At 39.7% G+C, this 22,897-nt stretch overlaps 1 protein-coding gene across 1 annotated transcript; it reads left to right on the forward strand.

Annotated features, from left to right (window-relative positions):
- Window positions 1-21,706: 21,706 nt before the first annotated feature.
- MC2R (melanocortin 2 receptor) lies at window positions 21,707-22,600 on the forward strand. The gene has a single exon (XM_032399185.1). It carries the CDS (start codon window positions 21,707-21,709, stop codon window positions 22,598-22,600), a length of 894 nt encoding a protein of 297 aa, XP_032255076.1.
- The last annotated feature ends 297 nt before the right edge of the window (window positions 22,601-22,897 follow it).

Consider the following 22,897-nt stretch of genomic DNA (forward strand, 5'->3'; position numbering starts at 1 on the left):
TTTTGGAGATGTATCTTGAAAGAAGTTGCTGTGGCCGATGTCAAAGAGGTGACTGCCTATGTTCTCCTCTAGGATTTCGATGGATTCTTGTCTCATATTGAGGTCTTTCATCCACTTTGAGTTTATCTTTGTGAATGGTGTTAGAGAATGGTCGAGTTCCATTCTTCTGCATGTGGCTGTCCAATTATCCCAGAACCATTTATTGAAGAGACAGCCTTTTTTCCATTGCATGTTTTTTCCTGCTTTATCAAAGATTATTTGACCATAGAGTTGAGGGTCCGTATCTGGGTTCTCTATTCTGTTCCATTGGGCTATATGTCTGTTTTTGTGCCAGTACCATGGTGTCTTGGTGATCACAGCTTTGTAATATAGCTTGAAATCGGGCAACGTGATGCCCCCAGCTTTGTTTTCTTTTTCAACATTTCCTTGGCGATTCGGGGTCTTTTCTGATTCCATACAATTTCAGGATTGTTTGTTCCAGCACTTTGAAAAATGTCATTGGAATTTAGATAGGGATGGCATTGAAGGTATGGATTGCTCTGGATAGCATAGATGTTTTAACAATGTTTATTCTTCGGATCCATGAGCATGGAATATTTTTCCATCTTTTTGTGTCTTCTTCAATTTCTTTCATGAGTGTTCTGTAGTTCCTAGAGTATAGATCCTTTACCTCTTTGGTTAGGTTTATTCCGAGGTATCTTATGGTTTTTGGTGCTATTGTAAATGGAATCGTTTCTCTAATTTCTCTTTCTACAGTTGCATTGTTAGTGTATAGATTGCAACTGATTTCTGTGCATTGATTTTGTATCCTGCCACATTACTGAATTGCTGGATGAGTTCTAGTAATTTGGGGGTGGAGTCTTTTGGGTTTTCCACATAAAGTATCATGTCATCTGTGAAAGGAGAGTGTTTGACTTCTTCTTTGCTGATTTGAATACCTTTTATTTCTTTTTGTTGTCTTATTGCTGTTGCTAGGACTTCTAGTACTATGTTGAACAACAGTGGTGAGAGTGGGCACCCTTGAAGTGTTCCTGATCTTAAGGGAAAGGCTCTCAGCTTTTCCCCATTGAAGATGATATTCACTGTGGGTTTTTCGAAGATGGATTTTATGAACTTGAGGAATGTTCCCTCTATCCCTATACTCTGGAGAGTTTTAATCAGGAAAGGATGTTGTATTTTGTCAAATGCTTTTTCTGCATCAATTGAGAGGACCATATGGTTCTTCTCCCTCCTCTTATTAATGTGTTCTATCACACTGATTGATTTGCAAATGTTGAAGCACCCCTGCATCCCGGGGATAAATCCCACTTGGTTGGAGTGGATGATCTTTTTAATGTATTGTTGGATCTTATTAGCTAGGATTTTGTTGAGGATTTTGGAATCCATATTCATCAGGGATATGAGTCTGAAATTCTCCTTTTTGATGGGGTCTTTGCCTCGTTTGGGGATTAAGGTAATGCTGGCCTCATAGAATGAGTTTGGAAGTTTTCCTTCTGTTTCTATTTTTTAAAACAACTTCAGTAGAATAGGTATTATTTCTTCTTTGAATGTTTGGTAGAATTCCCCAGGGAATCTATCAGGCCCTGGACTCTTGTTTTTGGGGAGGTTTTTGATCACTGCTTCAATCTCATTACTGGTTATTGGCCTATTCAGGTTGTCAATTTCTTCCTGTTTCAGTCTTGGCAGCTTATAGGTTTCCAGGAAGGCCTCCATTTCATCCAGATTGCTCAGTTTATTGGCATATAGTTGTTGATAATAATTTCTAATAATTGTTTCTATTTCCTTGGTGTTAGTCATGATCTCTCCCCTTTCATTCATAATTTTATTAATTTGGGTCCTTTCTCTTTTCTTTTGGATAAGTCTGGCCAGTGGTTTATCGAAATTATTAATTCTTTCAAAGAACCAACTTCTAGTTTCGTTGATCTGATTTACTGTGTTTCTGGTTTCTAATTCATTGATTTCTGCTCTAATTTTAATTATTTCTCTTCTAATGCATGGCTTAGGCATCGTTTGTTGCTTTTTATCTAGTTCTTTAAGGTGTAGAGTTAGTTGGTGAATTCGGGATTTTTCAATTTTTTTGAGTGAGGCTTGGATGGCTATGTATTTCCCCCTTAGGACCGCCTTTGAAGTACCCCATAGGTTTTGGACCGATGTGTTTTTGTTCTCATTGATTTCCATGAATTGTTTAAGTTCTTCTTTGATTTCCTGGTTGACCCAAACATTCTTGAGCAGAGTGGTCTTTAGCTTCCAAGTGTTTGAATTTCTGCCAAATTTTTTCTTGTAATGGAGTTCCAGTTTTAGAGCATTGTGGTTTGAGAATATGCAGGGAACAATCTCAATCTTTTGGTATCGGTTGAGACCTGATTTGTGACCCAGTATGTGGTCTATTCTGGAGAAAGTTCCATGTGCACTTGAGAAGAATGAGTATTCTGTTGTTTTAGGATGGAATGTTCTGTAAATATCTATGAGGTCCCTCTGGTCCAGTGTATCATTCAAAGCTCTTGTTTCCTTGTTGATTGTCTTCTTAGATGATCTGTCTATTGCTGAGAGTGGAGTATTGAGGTCTCCTACAATTAACATATTGTTATCAATATGACTCTTTATTTTGGTTAACAGTTGGCTTATGTAGATGACTGCTCCCATGTTGGGGACATAGATATTTACAATTGTTAGATTTTCTTGTTGGATAGACCCTTTAAGAATGATATAGTGTCCTTCTGTGTCTCTTATTACAGACTTTAGTTTAAAATCTAATTTGTCTGATATAAGAATTGCTACCCCAGCTTTCTTTTGAGGTCCACTGGCATGGAAGATGGATTTCCATCCCTTCACTTTCAGTCTGGGTGTATCTTTAGGTTCAAAATGAGTCTCTCATAGACAGTGTATCGATGGGTCCTGTCTTTTTATCGAACTTGCAACCCTGTGCCATTTTATGGGAGCATTTAGGCCATTCACATTGAGAGTGATTATTGAAAGATATGAATTAATTGTCATCATGTTGCCTGTGAAGACGTTGTTTTTATAGATTGTCCCTATAAATTTCTGTTGTAGATCACTCTTGGGGTCTTTCTCCTTTTATAGAACGCCCGTTAATATTTCTTACAGGGCCGGCTTAGTGGTCACATATTTTTTCAGTTTCTGTCAGTCCTGGAAGCTCTGCATCTCTCCATCCATTCTAAATGACAGCCTTCCCTTATAAAGTATTCTTGGCTGCATGTTCTTCTCATTTAGTACCCTGAATATGTCTTGCCAGGCCTTTCTGGCTTGCCAGGCCTCTGTGGATAGGTCTGACGTTATTCTGATGTTCCTCCCTCTGTATGTAAGGAATCTCTTCCCCCTAACTGCCCTTAAGATGGTTTCCTTGGTTCTAAGATTTGCAAGTTTTACTATTACATGCCGGGGTGTTGGCCTGTTTTCCTTGATCTTGGGAGGGGTCCTCTCTGCCTCTAGGACTCGAATGTTTCTTTCATTCCCCAGATTAAGGAAGTTCTCAGCTACAATTTGCTCAAATACATCTTCTAGCCCTCTCTCTCTCTCCACTCCCTCCGGGATTCCAATGATTCTGACATGGGAAAGCCTCATGGTGTCACTTATTTCTCTGATTCTATTTTCATGGATTCTGAGTTGTTTTTCCCTGGCCTCCTCTTTTCCCTTTTTATCTATTATACTGTCTTCCTGATCACTTATTCTCTCTTCTGTCTCATTTACCCTAGGTGTTAGATTATCTAGATTGGATTGGATCTCATTGATAGCATTTTTTTTTTTTAAAGATTTTATTTATTTATTTGAGAGAGAGAGAATGAGAGACAGACAGCATGAGAGGGAGGAGGGTCAGAGGGAGAAGCAGACTCCCCGCTGAGCAGGGAGCCCGATGCGGGACTCGATCCCAGGACTCCAGGATCATGACCTGAGCCGAAGGCAGTCGCTTAACCGAGCCACCCAGGCGCCCTCATTGATAACATTTTTAAGTTCTGCCAATTCCCCTTTTATTTCTGCGCTTAGAGACTCTATGTTGCCATTAATTGATTTCTCCATTCTAGCCATTGTCTTCACAATTGCTAGCCTGAATTCCATCTCTGACATCTTGGTTATATCTGCATCCATTTGTAAATCTGCAGCATAAGTCATAATCTCTGAGTCTTTTCTGTTTTGGGGGCTCCTCCTCCTAGTCATTCTGTTGATGGGTGTTTGAGGGCATGTATAGAGTCCAAATCATTGACCAGAACCCAAGCAAGATGCACCTGTTTTCTTGGGACCTTAGGGTTGCTGGCCTCTTGTTTTCCCAGCCTGTCTTCTGCGGGAGAGGCCTGCTGCGCTGTTACTCAGGCAACCCTGTTTGGGTGGAGTTGCCCTGTGCCCCTGTGGCAGGGGATGGGCTCAGTGGGAATCAGTCTTTGGGGCTTTTGTTCTCTGCCACCTTTCCCTGGCGGCTTTCCACGTCTCTTCCGCGAATCAGAGCAGAAGAGACCATTTCCAACCCTCTGCCTCAGAGCAGAGAGACCCCAGTCTGTTCTTCAGTGAGCTCTCCAGGCCACACTGTCTCCGTTTCTGTCCGTGCTGCTATAAGCTGCAGCGTCCTGGGTTGTGCACCCCACCGCAGCGCTCCCAGTCCTGCCTCCAGGTCGGGGTACGTCTCTGCCCTTTGTGCTTCTAAAACTGCCAGCCGCTCTCAGTTCGCGTGCGCGCGCAACTCCGCCGCTTGGGGTCCTGTCCCGGGGACTGCAGTTCGCGTGCGTGCGACTCCGCCACTTGGGGTTTCCACCCCGGGGGTTGCAGTTCACTGGTGTGACCCCGGCACACCAGGTTTCCGTCTCAGAGGATGCAGTTCGCGTATGCGCCACCATCGCTCTGGGTTTCTGTCGGGGGGCTGCGGTTCGCGTGCGTGCGACCCCGCTGGTCTGGTTTTCCACCTGAGGGGCTGCCTTAAGTCCTTTCCCGAGGCTACTGGTCTGCAAGTCTGTGCCCCGTCCGCAGCACGCGAGGCTGTCACTCACCGGCGGTGTAGGATCCCCACGTCCAGGCACCCTCCCGCTGCCGTTTATCCTCCGATATCTGCCTGTAGAATCACGGCTCTCTGCTTCGTACCTCAAAACCAACTGCCTGCGATATTCTGTTTGTAGCGATCCAGATCTTCTTACATTTCAGGCTGGTTTCGTGGGTGCTCAGAGTGGTCTGGTAGATATCCAGCTCAATTCCGGGGAACAGTTGAAATAGGGTCCCCTACTCCTCTGCCATCTTTCCCCCCTCGATTCTCCAGTTTTTTAAGGTGTAAAGATAGTTTGTGTATTTGGGATTTTTTTATTTTTTTGAGTGAGGCTTGGATGGCTTTGTATTTCCCCCTTAGGACCACCTTTGCCATATCGCATAGGTTTTGGACTCATATGTTTTTCCTCTCATTGGTTTCCATGAATTGTTTAAGTTCTTTGATTTCCTGGTTGACCCAAAAATTCTTGAGCAGAATGATCTTTAACTTCCAAGTGTTTGAATTTCTTCCAAACTTTTTCTTGTGATTGAGTTCCAGTTTCAAAGCATTGTGGTCTGTAAATATGCAGGGAATAATATCAGTCTTTTGGTATCGGTTGAGACATGATTTGTGACCCAGTATATGGTCTATTCTGGAGAAAGTTCCATGTGCGCTCAAGAAGAATGAGTATTCTGTTGTTTTAGGGTTGAATGTTCTGTATATATCTATGAGGTCCATCTGGTCCAGTGTGTCATTCAAAGATCTTGTTTCTTTGTTGATTTTCTGCTTAGATGATCTGTCCATTGCTGAATGGAGTGTTGAGGTCTCCTACTATTAACGTATTATTATCAATATGAATATTTTGTTTAACAGTAAGCTTATGTAGATGGCTGCTCCCATGTTGGTGGTATAGATATTTACAATTGTTAGCTCTTCTTTTTGGATAGACCCTTTAAGAATGATATAGTGTCCTTCTGTGTCTCTAACTACAGTTTTTAGTTTAAAATCTAATTTGTCTGATATGAAAATTGCTACCCCAGCTTTCTTTCGAGGTCTGTTAGCATGAAAGATGGCTCTCCATCCCTTCACTTTCAGCCTGGATGCATCTTCAGGTTGAAAATGAATCTCTTTTAGACAGTATATAGATGGGTCCTGTCTTTTATCCAATCTGCAACCCTGTGCCATTTTATAGGAACATTTAGGCTCTTCATATTGAAAGTGATTATTGAAAGATACGAATTTATTGTCATCATGTTGCTTGTCAATTCCTTATTTCTATAGATTGTCTCTGTAAATTTCTGGTCTGTATTACTCTTGGGGTCTTTCTCCTTTTATAGAACCTCCTTTAATATTTCTTGCAGGGTTGGCACAGTGGTCACACATTCTTTCAGTTTCTGCTGGTCCTGGAAGCTCTGCATCTCTCCATCCATTCTAAAAGACAGCCTTGCCAGATAAAGTATTTGTGCCTGCATGTTCTTCTGATTTTGTACCCTGAATATGTCTTGCCAGCACTTTCTGGCTTGCCAGGTCTCTGTGGATAGGTCTGACATTATTCTGATGTTCTGCCCTCTGTATTTAAGGAATTTCTTCCCCCTATCTGCCCTTAAGATGATTTCCTTGGTTCTAAGTTTGCGAGTTTTAATATTACATGCTGGGGTATTGGTCTGTTCTCCTTGATCTTGGGAGGGGTCCTCTCTGCCTCTAGGACATGAATGCTTGTTTCATTCTCCAGATTAGGGAAGTTTTCAGTTATGATTTGCTCAAATACATCTTCTAGTCCTCTCTCTCTCTCCACCCCCTCAGGGATCCCAATAATTCTGACATTGGAACATTTAATGGCATCATTTTTTCTCTAATTCTGTTTTCATGGATTTTAAATTGGTTGTTCCAGGCCTCCTCTTATTCCTTCTTTTCCATTAGTTTGTCTTCTAGATCACTAATCGTTCTTCTGCCTCGTTTACCCTGGCTTTTAGAGAATCTCCTTTACACTGCATCTCATTTACAGCATTTTTAAGTTCAGCCTGATTAGCTCTCATTTCTGCCCTTAGAGAATCTATGTTGTGTTAATGTTTTTCTCCAGTCTAGCTGTTGTCTTCATAACTGTTACCCTGAAGTCTATATCTGACATCTTGCTTATATCCATGCCCATTAGTTCTTCAGGAGAGGCCATTGTCTCTGGGTCTTTTCTTTGTTGGGAGTTCCTCCTCCTAGTTATTCTGTTGAGTTGTGGTTGAGGGGATGAAGAGTCAAAAATATCAACCACAATCCAGACAAGGTGCACCCTGGGAAAGTTCAGAGCAATTGGAAGCCACCACCAAAAAAACCCAGGCAAAATGAAACCCAAGAATAAGATTTATAAAGTACAAAAATAAAAACAAGCAAACATACAAAACCCACAGAAAATACCCGCCAAAAAAACAACAACAGAAAAGGGGGGGGGGCGTGCAGTGAATGTGGCTATAATCCCTCTATGTGGGCAAGGTAGAGTGTTTCAGCTCTTCCTGGGTGTATTTTGTTCTCTTTGTTAGAGAACACTATTTCCCAGAGTTACAGGGAAATTAAAACTGTTATATATATAAAAGTAGTATTGAATAAGGAAAAAAGTACTACATTGAAGCTTATATCTATCTATCTATCTATCTATCTATCTATCTATCTATCTATCTATCAAAGAAAAAAGTACATGTGTGAAAAAGTTCAAGTTAAAAAGTTACTATGGAATATGTTGTATTAAACATCTGGTTGAGGTGGGCGGAGCAAGATGGTGGAGGAGTAGGAGACCTGGATTTCTTCTGGTGTCAGGAATTCAGCTGGATAGGGATCAAACCATTCAGAACACCTAAAAACTCAACAGGAGATCGAAGAAAAGAATAGCAGCAACTCTCTGAACAGAAAAGCGACCACTTTCTGGAAGGTAGGACGTGTGGAGAAGTGAATCCGAGGCCAATTTCGGGAGGATAGACAGCGGGGGAAGGGCCTCTGTCGGCCACTTCTGGCAAGTGATAGAGCCGCGGAGCACAAAATTGGAACTTTTAGAAGTCTGCTCCGCTGAGGGACATCGCTCCAGTGGCTAAGCTGGGGGTGGAAACCTTGTGGGACAGTGTGGTCTCAGGACCCTCGGGGTCACAGAAAGGCCGGCAGTGCCTGAGTGCGGCAGAGCTCCCAGGTATCGGAGCAGGGAAGCCGGCTGCAGAGACGGAGCCGAGGTGCGGGCTCTCAGCTCGGGGTCGCCATAGACCGTGATCTGCGGCAGAGTCGGGCCACTGCTCTTCCAGCAGGGACCCAACAAGCGGCAGATCCGGGGAGACTCACCTTCCTCCCCCATGAGGAGCGGTGCAGAAGCGCACTGCAGGGATCTGCTGGGTTTGGAGATTCCACACGGGGTCGGGTGCCAGAGATAGAAATGCTCGGTCACAGGCCGGGTGAGCACGGAGTGTGGTCGGAGACTGGGGAGACGGGAGTGACTGACTGCTTTTCTCTGAGGGCGCACTGAGGAGCGGGGCCCTGAGTTCTCGGCTCCTCCGGGGCAGAGACTGGGAGGCCACCATTTTCACACTCGGCCTCCAAAGCTGTACAGAAAGCTTGCAGGGAACAAAAGCTCCCGAGAGCAAACGCGAGCAGATTACTTAGCCCGGATGGCAAGGGTGGGGCAATTCTGCCTCCGGCAAAGACATTTGGGAACCACGGCAACAGGCCCCCCCCCCAGGAGATCAGCGAGAACAGCCAGCCAAGACCAAGTTTACCGATCAATGAGAACGGCAGAACTCCAGCGCTAGGGGAATAATGCACATAGAATCCATGGCTTTTTTACCATGATTCTGTAGTCTTTCAAAGTTAATTTTTTTTAACTGTCTTTTTTTTTTTTTGAAAAATTTTTTCCCTTTCTCAACCAACATCTATTCAATCCCTTTTTTAAAAAAAATTTTTTTATTTTTCATTTTGAGAGTCATATTCTATCCCTTCATAGTAGTTACCCGTATTTTTGGCATATATATATATATAAGTTGTTCTCTCTTTAAAATTTTGAGATAGTTTCTTCTAACAGATCAAAATATACCCTAAATCTCTAGTGTATGGTTTTTTTCTACTCTCCTGCCTGATCACATTCTCTCCCTTTGTTTTTCGGTTTTTTTTTTAATCCTCTTCTTTCTTTTTTCAAACAACTTCTTATCAATTCCTTTTATAAAATTTTTTATAATTTTCATCTTTACAGTCATATTCCATCCCTTCATCATATCTACCCTTATTTTTGTACATATATAAGTTTTTCTTTCTTTAAAATTTTGGGAGGCACTTTCTTCTAACAGACCAAAATACACCCAAAATCTAGTGTGTGGCACTGATCTATGTACCAGCCTGATCATATTTGATCATATTCTGTTTTTTTTTTGTTTTGTTCCCTTTTGGTTTGTTTTTATCTTTTTCTTTTTCTTTTTTCTCTCTTTCCCTTTCTTTTCCCCCTGCTTCAGGTCTTTTCTGATTTCTTTAGAGTATATTTTCTGGGGACGTTGTTACCCTGTTAGCATTTTGTTCTCTCATTCATCTATTCTCCTCTGGACAAAATGACCAAGATGGAAAAAATCACCTCAACAAAAAGAACAAGAAGTAGCATCGACTGCCAGGGACCTACTCAATACGGACATTAGTACAATGTTGGACCTAGAGTTCAGAATCATCACTTTAAAGATACTAGCTGGGCTTGAAATAAGCATGGAAGTTATTAGAGAAACCCTTTCTGGAGAAATAAAAGAACTAAAATCTAACCAAGTTGAAATCAAAAAGGCTATTAATGAGGTGCAATAAAAAATGGGGGCTCTAACTCCTAGGATAAATGAGGCAGAGGAGAGAATCAGTGATATAGAAGACGAAATGATGGAAAATAAAGAAGCTGAGAAAAAGAGAGATAAACAACTACTGGGTCACGAGGGCAGAATTCGAGAGATAAGCGATACCATAAGACAAAACAACATTAGAATAATTGGGATCCCAGAAGAAGAAGAAAGAGAGAGAGGGGCAGAAGGTATATTGGAGCAAATTATAGCAGAGAACTTCCCTAATTTGGGGAAGGAGACAGGCATCAAAATCCAGGAGGCACAGAGAACCCCTCTCAAAATCAATAAAAATAGGTCAACACCCCGACATCTAATAGGAAAACTTACAAATCTCAGAGACAAAGAGAAAATCCTGAAAGCAGCTCAGGAGAAGAGATCTGTAACCTACAATGGCAGAAACATTAGATTGCAACAGACCTATCCACAGAGACCTGGCAGGCCAGAAACGACTGGCAGGATATATTCAGAGCACTAAATGAGAAAAATATGAAGCCAAGAATACTAGATCCAGCTAGGCTGTCATTGAAAATTGAAGGGGAGATAAAAAGCTTCCAGGACAAACAAAACTAAAGGAATTTGCAAACACGAAACCAGCCCTACAAGACATCTTGAAAGGGGTCCTCTAAGCAAAGAGAGAGCCTAAAAGGAACATAGACCAGAAAGGAACACAGACAATATACAGTAACAGTCACCTTACAGGCAATACAATGGCACTAAATTCATATCTTTCCATAGTTACCCTGAATGTAAGTGGGCTAAATCCCCCAATCAAAAGACACAGGCTATCAGATTGGATTAAAAAACAAGACCCATCAATATGCTGTCTGCAAGAGACTCATTTTAGACCCAAAGACACCCCCAGATTGAAAGTGAGGGGATGGAAAACCATTTACCATGCTAATGGACACCAAAAGAAAGCTGGGGTGGCAATCTTTATATCAGATGAATTAGATTTTAAACCAAAGACTGTAATCAGAGATGAGGAAGGACACTATATCCTACTTAAAGGGTCTATCCAACAAGAAGATCTAACAATTGTAAATATCTATGCCCCTAACATGGGAGCAGCCAATTATATAAGGCAATTAATAACAAAAGCAAAGAAACACATCGACAACAATACAATAATAGTGGGGGACTTTAACACCCCCCTTACTGAAATGGACAGATCATCTAAGCAAAAGATCAACAAGGAAATAAAGACTTTAAATGACACACTAGACCAAATGGACTTCACAGACATATTCAGAACATCCCATCCCAAAGCAACAGAATACACATTCTTCTCTAGTGCCCATGGAACATTCTCCAGAATCGATCACATCCTAGGTCATAAATCAGGTCTCAACCGATACCAAAAGATTGGGATCATTCCCTGCCTATTTTCAGACCACAATGCTTTGAAACTAGAACTCAATCACAAGAGGAAAATCGGAAAGAACTCAAATACATGGAGGCTAAAGAGCATCCTACTAAAGAATGAATGGGTCAGCCAGGAAATTAAAGAAGAATTAAAAAATTCATGAAAACCAATGAAAATGAAAACATAACTATTCAAAATCTTTGGGGTGCAGCAAAGGCAGTCCTAAGAGGAAAGTATATAGCAATACAAGCCTTTCTCAAGAAACAAGAAAGGTCTCAATACACAACCTAACCCTACCCCAAAGGAGCTGGAGAAAGAACAGCCAATAAAGCCTAAACCCAGCAGGAGAAGAGAAATAATAAAGATCAGAGCAGAAATCAATGAAATAGAAACCAAAAGAACAGTAGAACACATCAACGAAACTAGGAGCTGGTTCTTTGAAAGAATTAACAAGATTGATAAACCCCTGGCCAGGCTTATCAAAAAGAAAAGAGAAATGACCCAAATCAACAAAATCACGAATGAAAGAGGAGAGATCACAACCAACACCAAAGAAATACAAACAATCATAAGAACATATTATGAGCAACTCTATGCCAGCAAATTAGATAACCTGGAAGAAATGGATGCATTCCTAGAGATGTATCAACTACCAAAACTGAACCAGGAAGAAATAGAAAACCTGAACAGACCTATAACCACGAAGGAAAATGAAGCAGTCATCAAAAATCTCCCATCAAACAAAAGCCCAGGGTCAGATGGCTTCCCAGGGGAATTCTACCAAACATTTCAAGAAGAATTAATACCCATTCTTCTGAAACTGTTCCAAAAAACAGAAATGGAAGGAAAACTTCCAAACTCATTTTATGAGGCCACCATTACCTTGATCCCAAAACCAGACAAAGACCCCATCAAAAAGGAGAATCACAGACCAATACCCCTGATGAACATGGATGCAAAAATTCTCACCAAAATACTAGCCAATAGGATCCAACAGTACATTAAAAGGATTATTCACCATGACCAAGTGGGATTTATCCCTGGGCTGCAAGATTGGTTCAACATCCGCAAATCAATCAACGTGATACAATACACTAACAAAAGAAAGAACAAGAATCATATGATCCTCTCAATAGATGCAGAAAAAGCATTTGACAAAGTACAGCATCCTTTCTTGATCAAAACTCTTCAGAGTATAGGGATAGAGGGTACATACCTCAATATCATAAAAGCTATGTATGAAAAACCTACAGCGAATATCATTCTCAACGGGGAAAAACTGAGAGCTTTCCCCCTAAGGTCAGGAACGTGGCAGGGATGTCCACTATCACCACTGCTATTCAACAGAGTATTAGAAGTCCTAGCCACAGCAATCAGACAACAAAATAAATAAAAGGCATCCAAATTGGCAAAGAAGAAGTCAAACTCTCACTCTTTGCAGCTGATATGATACTTTATGTGGAAAACCCCAAAGACTCCACCCCAAAACTGCTAGAACTCATACAGGAATTCAGTAAAGTGGCAGGATATAAAATCAATGCACAGAAATCAGTGGCATTCCTGTACACCAACAACAAGACAGAAGAAAGAGAAATTAAGGAGTCGATCCCATTTACAATTGCACCCAAAACCTAAAGATACTTATGAATAAATCTAACCAAAGAGGCAAAGGATCTGTACTCAGAAAACTATAAAATACTCATGAAAGAAATTGAGGAAGATACAAAGAAATGGAAAAACATTCCATGGTCATGGATTGGAAGAACAAATATTGTGAAGATGTCAATTCTACCTAGAGCAATCTACACATTCAATGCAATTCCCATCAAACTACCATCCACTTTTTTCAAAGAAATGGAACAAATAATCCTAAAATTTGTATGGAACCAGAAAATACCCCGAATACCCTGAGGATTGTTGAAAAAGAAAAGCAAAGCTGGCGGCATCACAATTCCAGACTTCCAGCTCTATTACAAAGCTGTCGTGATCAAGACAGTATGGTACTGGCACAAAAACAGACACATAGATCAATGGAACAGAATAGAGAGCCCAGAAATGGACCCTCAACTGTATGGTCAACTAATCTTTGACAAAGCAGGAAAGAATGTCCAGTGGAAAAAAGACAGTCTCTTCAACAAATGGTGTTGGGAAAATTGGACAGCCACATGCAGAAGAATGAAACTGGACCATTTCCTTACACCACACACAAAAATAGACTCCAAATGGTTGAAAGACCTCAATGTGAGACAGGAGTCCATCAGAATCCTAAAGGAGAACACAGGCAGCAACCTCTTCGACCTCAGCCGCAGCAACTTCTTCCTAGAAACATCGCCAAAGGCAAGGGAAGCAAGGGCAAAAATGAACTATTGGGACTTCATCAAGATTAAAAGCTTTTGCACAGCAAAAGAAACAGTCAACAAAACCAAAAGACAACTGACAGAATGGGAGAAGATATTTGCAAATGACATATCAAATAAAGGGCTAGTATCCAAAATGTATAAAGAACTTATGAAACTCAACACCGAAAGAACAAATAATCCAATCAAGAAATGGGCAGAAGACATGAACAGATATTTTTCCAAAGAAGACATCCAAATGTCCCAGAGACACATGAAAAAGTGCTCAACATCGCTCGGCATCAGGGAAATCCAAATCAAAACCTCAATGAGATACCACCTCACACCTGTCAGAATGGCTAAAATTAACAAGTCAGGAAATGACAGATATTGGCGGGGATGCGGAGAAAGGGGAACCCTCCTACACTGTTGGTGGGAATGTAAGCTGGTGCAGCCACTCTGGAAAACAGTATGGAGGTTCCTCAAAAAGTTGAAAATAGAGCTACCATATGATCCAGCAATTGCACTACTGGGTATTTACCCCAAAGATACAAATGTAGGGATCCGAAAGGGTACGTGCACCCCGATGTTTATAGCAGCAATGTCCACAATAGCCAAACTGTGGAAAGAGCCAAGATGTCCATCAACAGATGAATGGATAAAGAAGATGTGGTATATATATATACAATGGAATATTATGCAGCCTTCAAAAGGAATGAGATCTTGCCATTTGCAACGGCGTAGATGGAACTGGAGGGTATTATGCCGAGCGATATAAGTCAATCAGAGAAAGACATGTATCATATGACCTCACTGATATGAGGAATTCTTAATCTCAGGAAAAAAACTGAGGGTTGCTGGAGTGGGGTGTGGGGTGGGAGGGATGGGATGACTGTGTGATAGACACTGGGGAGGGTATGTGCTCTGGTAAGTCCTGTGAATTGTGCAAGACTGTTGAATCTCAGATCTGTACCTATGAAACAAATAATGCAATATATGTTAAGAAAAAAAAAAGAAGAAGAAGATAGCAGGAGGGGAAAAATGAATGGGGGAAAATTGGAGGGGGAGACAAACCATGAGAGATGATGGACTCTGGAAAACAAACTGAGGGTTCTAGAGTGGAGGGGGATGGGAGGAATGGTTAGCCTGGTGATGGGTATTAAAGAGGGCACGTTCTGCATGGAGCACTGCGTGTTATGCATAAACAATGAATCATGGAACACTACATCTAAAACTAATGATGTAATGTATGGTGATTAACATAACAATAAAAATTAAAAAAAACCATCTGGTTGAAATGATAAGTAGTAAAAGAAAAAAACAGAAGAAGCATGAGAAAGAATTTTAAAAAACTACATTTGTATGTATTATTTGGAGAAGTGTCTGTTCATGCCTTCTGCCCATTTCTTGACTGGATTTTTTGTTTTTTGGGTGTTGAGTTTGAGAAGTTCTTTATAGATCTTGGATACCAACCCTTTATCTGTTATGTCATTTGCAAATATCTTCTCCCAGTCCGTAGGTTGCCTTTTAGTTTTGTTGACTGTATCCTTTGCCATGCAGAAGTTTTTTTATCTTGATGGAGTAAATGTATAGACTAAATGTTCCAATCAAAACACATAGGGTGACTGAATGGATAAAGAAAACAATATCTATGCACACTACATAGAGTAGACTCACTTCAGATCTAAAGACACAGAGACTGAAAGTGAAGGGATGGAAAATATATTCCATGCAAACTGAAACAGAAAGAAAGCTGGGATAGCAATACTTATATCAGACTAAATAGAGTTTAAACCAAAGAGTGTAACAAGAGACAAAGAAGATTTTTACATTACGATAAAGGGATCAATCCAACAAGAGGATATAACACTTGTAAATGTCTATGCACTCAACATAGGGACATCTAAAGAAATAAAGCAAATATTAACAGACATAAAGGGAGAAACTGACAACAGTACAATAATAATAGGTGACTTTAACAACCCACTTACATCAATAGATAAATCATCCAGACAAAAAAATCAATAAGGAAACACTGGCCTTAAACAACCCATTAGACCAGGTGCAAGCAATATTCTTTTCAAGTGCACATAGACCATTCTCCAGAGTAGACCTCATGTTAGGCTACTAAGATTGAATTTAAGATTGAAATCATATCAAGCATCTTTTCTGACCACAATGGTATGAAACTAGAAATCAATTACAAGAAGAAAACAAACATGTGAAGGTTAAACAACATGCTACTTAACAACAAATGTGTCAATGAAAAAATCAAAAAGGAAATAAAAAAATACCTTGAAGCAGATGAAAATGGAAACACAACAGTTCAAAAATCTGCAGCAAAAGCAGTTCTAAGAGGAAAGTTTATAGCGATACAGACCTATCTCAAGAAACAAGAAAAATCTCAAATAAACAGTCTATCCTTACACCTAAAGAAATTAGAAAAAGAAAAACAAAGCCCAATGTTAGTAGAAGAAAGGAAATAATAAAGATAAACAAAATTGGTAAACCTTTAGCTAAACTCATCAAGAAAAAAGAGAGGACTCAAATAAAACCAGAAATGAAAAAGGAGACATTAGAAGTGATACCACAAAAATACTAAAGATCATAAGAGACTATTGTGAACAGTTATATGCCAACAAGTGGGATAATCTAGAAGAAATGGATATATTTCTAGAAATGTGCAATCTTCCAAGGCTGGATCAAGAAGAGATAGAAAAACTGAACAGACTGATAACTAGTAATGAAATTGAATCAGTAATTTAAAAAAAACTACCAATAACTTCATAGGTGAATTCTACCAAACATTTAAAGAAGAATTAATACCTATTCTTCTCAAATTATTCCAAAAAATTGAAGAAGGAAGGATGCTTCCAAACTTATTCTATGGGGCCAGTATTATCCTGATACCAAAACTGAAGACATCACAAAGAAAGAAAATTATAGGCCAATATCCCTGATGAACATTGATACAGAAATCCTTAACAAAATATTAGCAAATCAACTTCAACTATACAATAAAAGGATCATACACCATGACCAAGTGGGATTTATTCCAAGGATGCAAGAATAGTTCAACATCCACAAATCAGCCAAAGTGATATACCACGTTAATAAAAATAAAAATAAAAATTATATGATCATCTCAATAGATGCAGAAAAAGCATCTTATCAAATTCAATATTCATTTTATGATTAAAAACTTTCAACAAAGTGGATATAGAAGACAATGCCATATCACAAACCCACAGCTAATGTCATATTCAGTGGTGAAAAGCTGAAAGCTTTTCCCCTAAGATCAGATACCACAAAACAAGAATGTCCAGTCCTGCCACTTTTACTGAACACAGTATTGAGAAGACTAGTTACAGCAATGAAAGAAGAAATAGAAATAAAAGGCATCCAAATTGAAAAAATAGTAAAACTGTCACTATTTGCAGATGATATATATATATCTATCCCTATATATATACATCCCTAAAGACTCCATCAAAAAATATTAGAACTAATAAATTAATTCAGTAATGTTGCAGGATACAAAATTAATATACATAAACCTGTGGTATTTCTACACACTAATAAACTATCAGAAAGAGAAATGAAGAAAACAATGTCATTCACAATTGCATAAAAAAAAAATAGCTGGGGGCGCCTGGGTGGCTCAGTCATTAGACATCTACCTTCAGCTCAGGTCGTGATCCCAGGGTCCTGGGATTGAGCCCCGCATCAGGCTCCCTGCTCTGCGGGAAGCCTGCTTCTCCCTCTCCCAGTCCCCCTGCTTGTGTTCCCTCTCACTCTGTGTCTCTCTCTGTAAAATAAATAAAATCTTAAAAAAAAAAATACAGAAGAAATTTAATCAATGAGGTGAAAGATCTATGTTCTGAAAACTATGAAACATAGATAAAAGAATATATCATGATGAAAGAACATACCAAATATACCATGCTCATGGATTAGAAGAATTAATATTGTTAAAATGTCTATACCACCTAAAGCAATCTACAGATTCAACACAATCCCTATCAAAATACCAATGGCAATTTTCACAGAACTAGAACAAAGAATCCTAAAGTTTGTATGGAAATACAAAAAGACCCAAATAGGCAAAGCAATCTTGAGAAAGCACAAAGCTGGAGTTATCACACTTTTTGATTTCAAACTATACTACAAAATGATAGTAATCAAAACACTATGGTCCTAGGGTGCCTGGGTGGCTCAGTCATTAAGCATCTGCCTTCGGCTCAGGTCATGATCCCAGGGTCCTGGGATCGAGCCCCGCATCAGGCTCCATGCTCTACAGGAAGCCTGCTTCTCCCTCTCTCACTCTCACTGCTTGTGTTCCCTCTCTCACTGTGTCTCTCTCTGTCAAATAAATAAATAAATAAAAATCTTAAAAAAAACCCAACACTATGGTACTGACACACACACACAAAAGACACATAGATCAATGGAACTCAGAACAGAGTCCAGAAATAAACCCACACTTACATGAATCAGTTTATCTTTGACAAAGGAGGCAAGAATATACAGTGTGAAAAAGAAAGTTTCTTTAATAAATGGTATTGGGAATACTGGACAGCTACATGCAAAAGAATGAAACTGGACCACTTTCTTATACCATTTACAAAAATAAACTCAAAATAAATTAAAGACTTACATGTAAGAATAGAAACCATAAAACTGTCAGAAGAAAATTAGACAGCAAGCTCTTGTATATTGGTCTAAACAATATTTTTTTTGGATCTGTCTTCTAAAACTAGGACAAAAAAGCAAAAATAAACAAATGGAACTACATCAAATGAAAAGGCTTTTGCACAGCAGAGGAAACCATCAACAAAAGGAAAAGGCAACCTACTGAATGGGAGAAGATATTTGCAAATGATATAACCAAAAGGCATTAATATCCAAAATATATAAAGAACTCATATAACTCAATATGAAAAGCAAACAATCCAATTAAAAATTTGACAGAGGACCTGAATAGACTTTTGTCCAAAGAAGACATACAGATGATCAAATGACACATGAAAAACTGCTCAACATCACTAATCATCAGGATAATGCAAATCAAAACCACAGTGAGATATCACCTCACACTTCACAGAATGGCTAGTGTGAAAAAAAAAAAAGAAAGAAATAACAAATGTTAACAAGGACGTGAAGAAAAAAGAACACTCCTGAACTGTTGATGGGAATACAAAATGGTGCATCCACTAGGGAAAACATTATGGCGTTTCCTCAAAAAATTAAAAATAGTAGTACCATATGATCCAGCAGTTCCACTCTTGGTATTTATCTGAAGAAAATGAAAACACTAATTTGAAAAGATACATGTACTCCTATGTTCATTGCAGCATTATTTGCAATAGCCAAGATATGAAAGCAACCTAAGTGCCCATCAATAGATGAATGGATAAAGATGTAGCAGAAAGAGAGAGAGAATAGAATATTACTCAGCCATAAAAAAAGAATGAAATCTTGCTATTTGTGACAAAATGGATGGGCCTAGGGGGCATTATGCTAAGTGAAATAAATCAGACAAAGAAAGACAAATACTGTATGATTTCACTTACATATGGAATCTAAAAAAACAGACAAAACAAAACAGATACAGAGAATAATCTGGTGGCTGACAGAGGGGAAGGGGGGTAATAGGGAAAATGGACTACAAGGTACAAACTTCCATTCATAAACTAAATAAGACACAAAGATACAATGTACAGCATAGGGAATATAGTCAGTAATATATAACAACTGTTACTGTAATTAGATTTATTGTAGTAATTGCCTTGTATGTATATAAATGTTGAATCACTATGCTGTCCACCTGGAACTAATATAATATTATATGTCAACAATACTTTAATTTAAAAAAAATGAATATATATACCAAGTTTGATCACAGTTAATGCACTCAGGTAGAAGACAGAAGTCTCTTTCCAGACAGCATCTCCATAGGCAGTTCATGCTGGACACAACCTTGGGCCCTGCATTACTTGGTTCTCCAGAGAAGCAGAACCAACAGAAGATGATAGATATAGACAGATGATAGATAGATGATAAATGATAGATAGATGATAGATGATAGATTAGATAGATGATAGATGATGATAGATATAGATAGATAACAGGTGGTGATGATAGATAGATATAGATAGATAGATGATAGATAGATAGATAAAGAGATCAGTTATAAGAAATAGGCTCACACTATTATAGAGGCTGAGAAGTTTCAAGATCTACAGTCCACAAGCTGGAGACCCAGGAGACCTGATGGTGTAGTTCCAGTCAGGAAGCCTGCAGCCTCAAGACCCAAGAAGAGCTGATGTTTCTGTTTGAGTCCAGAGGCAGGAAAAGACCAATGACCCATCTCAGCAGTCAGGCAGAAGGAGTTCCCCCTTACTTATGGGAGGATTTTTGTTCTATTCAGGCCTTCAACAGATTAGATAAGGCCTGCTGGGGAAGGCAACTTGCTTTAATCAGTCTACTGATTCAAGTGTTAATTTCACCTGAAAACACCTTCACAGATATACCCAGAATAATGTTTGACAAATATAGGCCACCTGGGGCCCAATCAAGTTGACACATAAAATTAACCATCATTGGCCCCACCCTCTCCAACAGATGTAGACACATGAGTGCACACTGACAGGATACAGTACTTCCCAGGGCCTAAGTAGGTGGAACTAGTGTGACTAAGCATCCTGGTTTGCCTGGGGCTGAGGAAGGTGCCAGGGACACTGGCTTCTCAGTCCCAGGCAAACAGGGACAAGGTGGTTAGCCTAGGTAGAACCTTATCAGTTGCTATCACCTGTCACTTCACTACTTTCTTAACATTGACCTACCTAACCCATAAACTTTCACCTTAATACTTGACCTCTGATCTCAGTCCTTTGTAATGGAATTAGTTCCTTTCCAGGAGAAACCTCACTATAATATAGTAATGTGTGCCTTTTGAACTTTTGATCAAAAGCTACATTCCTAGGGATGCCTGGGTGGCTCAGTAGGTTAAATGGCTGCCTTTGGCTCGGGTCATGATCCCAGGGTCCTGGCATGGAGCCCTGCATCAGGCTCCCTGCTCAGTGGGGAGTCTGCTTCTCACTCTCTCTCGCTGCCCCTCTCCCTTCTTGTGCTGTCTGTCTGTCTCTCTCTCTGATAAATAAATAAATAAAATCTTAAAAAAAAAAAAAAGTTACACTCCAGATTCACTCTCCCCAGGACCACCTTACAACATGGCCACTGGCTTTCCACACACTCAAGTGAAGGGTAATTAAACTCCATCTCTTGAAGGGAAAAGTATAAAAAAATCTGTGATCATAACTTTAAACCCACCACCTCAGCAAAGGCAAATTTGACACATTTCATAAAACTGCCTGTGTCCAGCCATCTGGACACTAAAACAGTAAAAATTCCACAAGCTCTCACCAGAAGCAGACTTCTCAGAGTTGTTCAATTATGACCTACTCAGCCCCTTCTGCTTGAGGGAAACTGGATCTTCTGGTGCCATAATTCAACTCCAACACCTTGAAATTATTAGGAGTCTCCAGAAATACCACTTTTATGAGTTCTATCTTTGAAACAGAAATAATAACATGTATTTTGGGGATGGTACATCAATACTCTTGCCACTATGCCATTAGCTGTAGGGTCAGGCAGTGATCCAGAAAGACAAACAGTAAAATAGAAAGGACCTAAACATCTCATTAATTCATTGAATCTAGGCACCACCTCCAAATCAAAGAAGGGTAGTTGTGTGTTTCCTGTTTCTACACATGCCTTTCATTTCTTTTACTTCTTTTTTTCATTTTAATCTATCTCATTTAATCTATCTCACACACAGTTGGATTCATGAGAAGAAGGATGGGGTGTAGAAAGGGAAGAGGACAAAGGACAATCTTTATTTTTATCTCTGGGCTTAAAATTCCGCAAAAGATATAGAGAAGTTAAAATGAGGGTCCAGTAAACTACTTTATTTAAATACCACACCATCATATTTCATAGAAGCAATAGAGCTTTCTTAAAGATAATGTGACTTAGTTTTTATTTTACTTAGACTATTTTGCAACTGATGTTGCTATATATTCTTTAGGTGGCCTGGTAGTTTTTACCTCAGACTTCCAGCAAGTACTACAAAGAAGAAAATATTCTGAAGATCAATCAAGCTTTCTGTCAAGTCAAAGTAACAACCTTGTCTTAACCACTAGCGGGAGAAATGAAGCACATTATCAATCTATATGAAAACACCAATGATACAGCAAGAAATAATTCAGACTGTCCTCATGTGGTTTTGCCAGAAGAGATATTTTTTATAATATCCATTATCGGGGTTTTGGAAAATCTGATGGTCCTTCTGGCTGTGATCAAGAATAAGAATCTCCAGTCACCCATGTACTTTTTCATTTGCAGCTTGGCCATTTCTGATATGTTGGGCAGCCTATATAAGATCTTGGAAAATATCCTGATCATGTTCAGAAACATGGGTTATCTCAAGCCTCGTGGCAATTCTGAAACCACAGCAGATGATATTATCGACTCGCTGTTCATCCTCTCCCTCCTTGGCTCCATTTTCAGCCTGTCCATGATAGCAGCTGACCGCTACCTCACAATCTTCCATGCTCTGCAATACCACAGCATTGTGACCATGCGCCGTGCCACTGTTGTCCTAATGGTCACCTGGACCGGCTGCATAGGCAGTGCCATTACCATGGTGATCTTCTCTCATCACATCCCCACAGTGATCACCTTCACGTCGCTGTTCCCTCTGATGTTGGTCTTTATCCTGTGCCTTTATGTGCACATGTTCTTGCTTGCCCGTTCCCATGCCAGGAAGATCTTGACCCTTCCCAGAGCCAACATGAAAGGGGCCATCACGCTGACCATCCTGCTTGGGGTCTTCATCTTCTGTTGGGCCCCCTTTGTCCTTCATGTCCTGTTAATGACGTTTTGCCCAAATAACCCTTACTGCGCCTGCTACATGTCCCTCTTCCAGGTGAATGGCATGTTGATCATGTGCAATGCAGTCATTGACCCCTTTATATATGCCTTCCGGAGCCCAGAACTCAGGGATGCATTTAAAAAGATGATCTTCTGTAGCAGGTACCAGTAGAATTATTGGTCCCTGATTTTAAGAGCCATGGAGATAATGCTGTCAAGTGACAGAATAACCTGACACACCAACAAATGCTAATGCTTTCCAACTGTGCTTTTCCTTCCTTAATGTGCATGAGGATTATCCCACTAACTGGTGTTTGTAATAACTTAGTCCTGTGTGAAGAGTCTTGCTGTAGGTACAACTTTTATAAGTAGAGAGATAGAATAATGTATTAAAAAGAATGACAGAATACAAAACTCAGAAAACAATACAAGTCTGAGAGCTTTGTGCTAAGGTAAAAACTTGTTCTTC

This window comes from Phoca vitulina, unplaced genomic scaffold, assembly GCF_004348235.1.
Source record: "Phoca vitulina isolate PV1807 unplaced genomic scaffold, GSC_HSeal_1.0 scaffold138, whole genome shotgun sequence".
NCBI classification, from domain to species: Eukaryota; Metazoa; Chordata; class Mammalia; order Carnivora; family Phocidae; genus Phoca; species Phoca vitulina.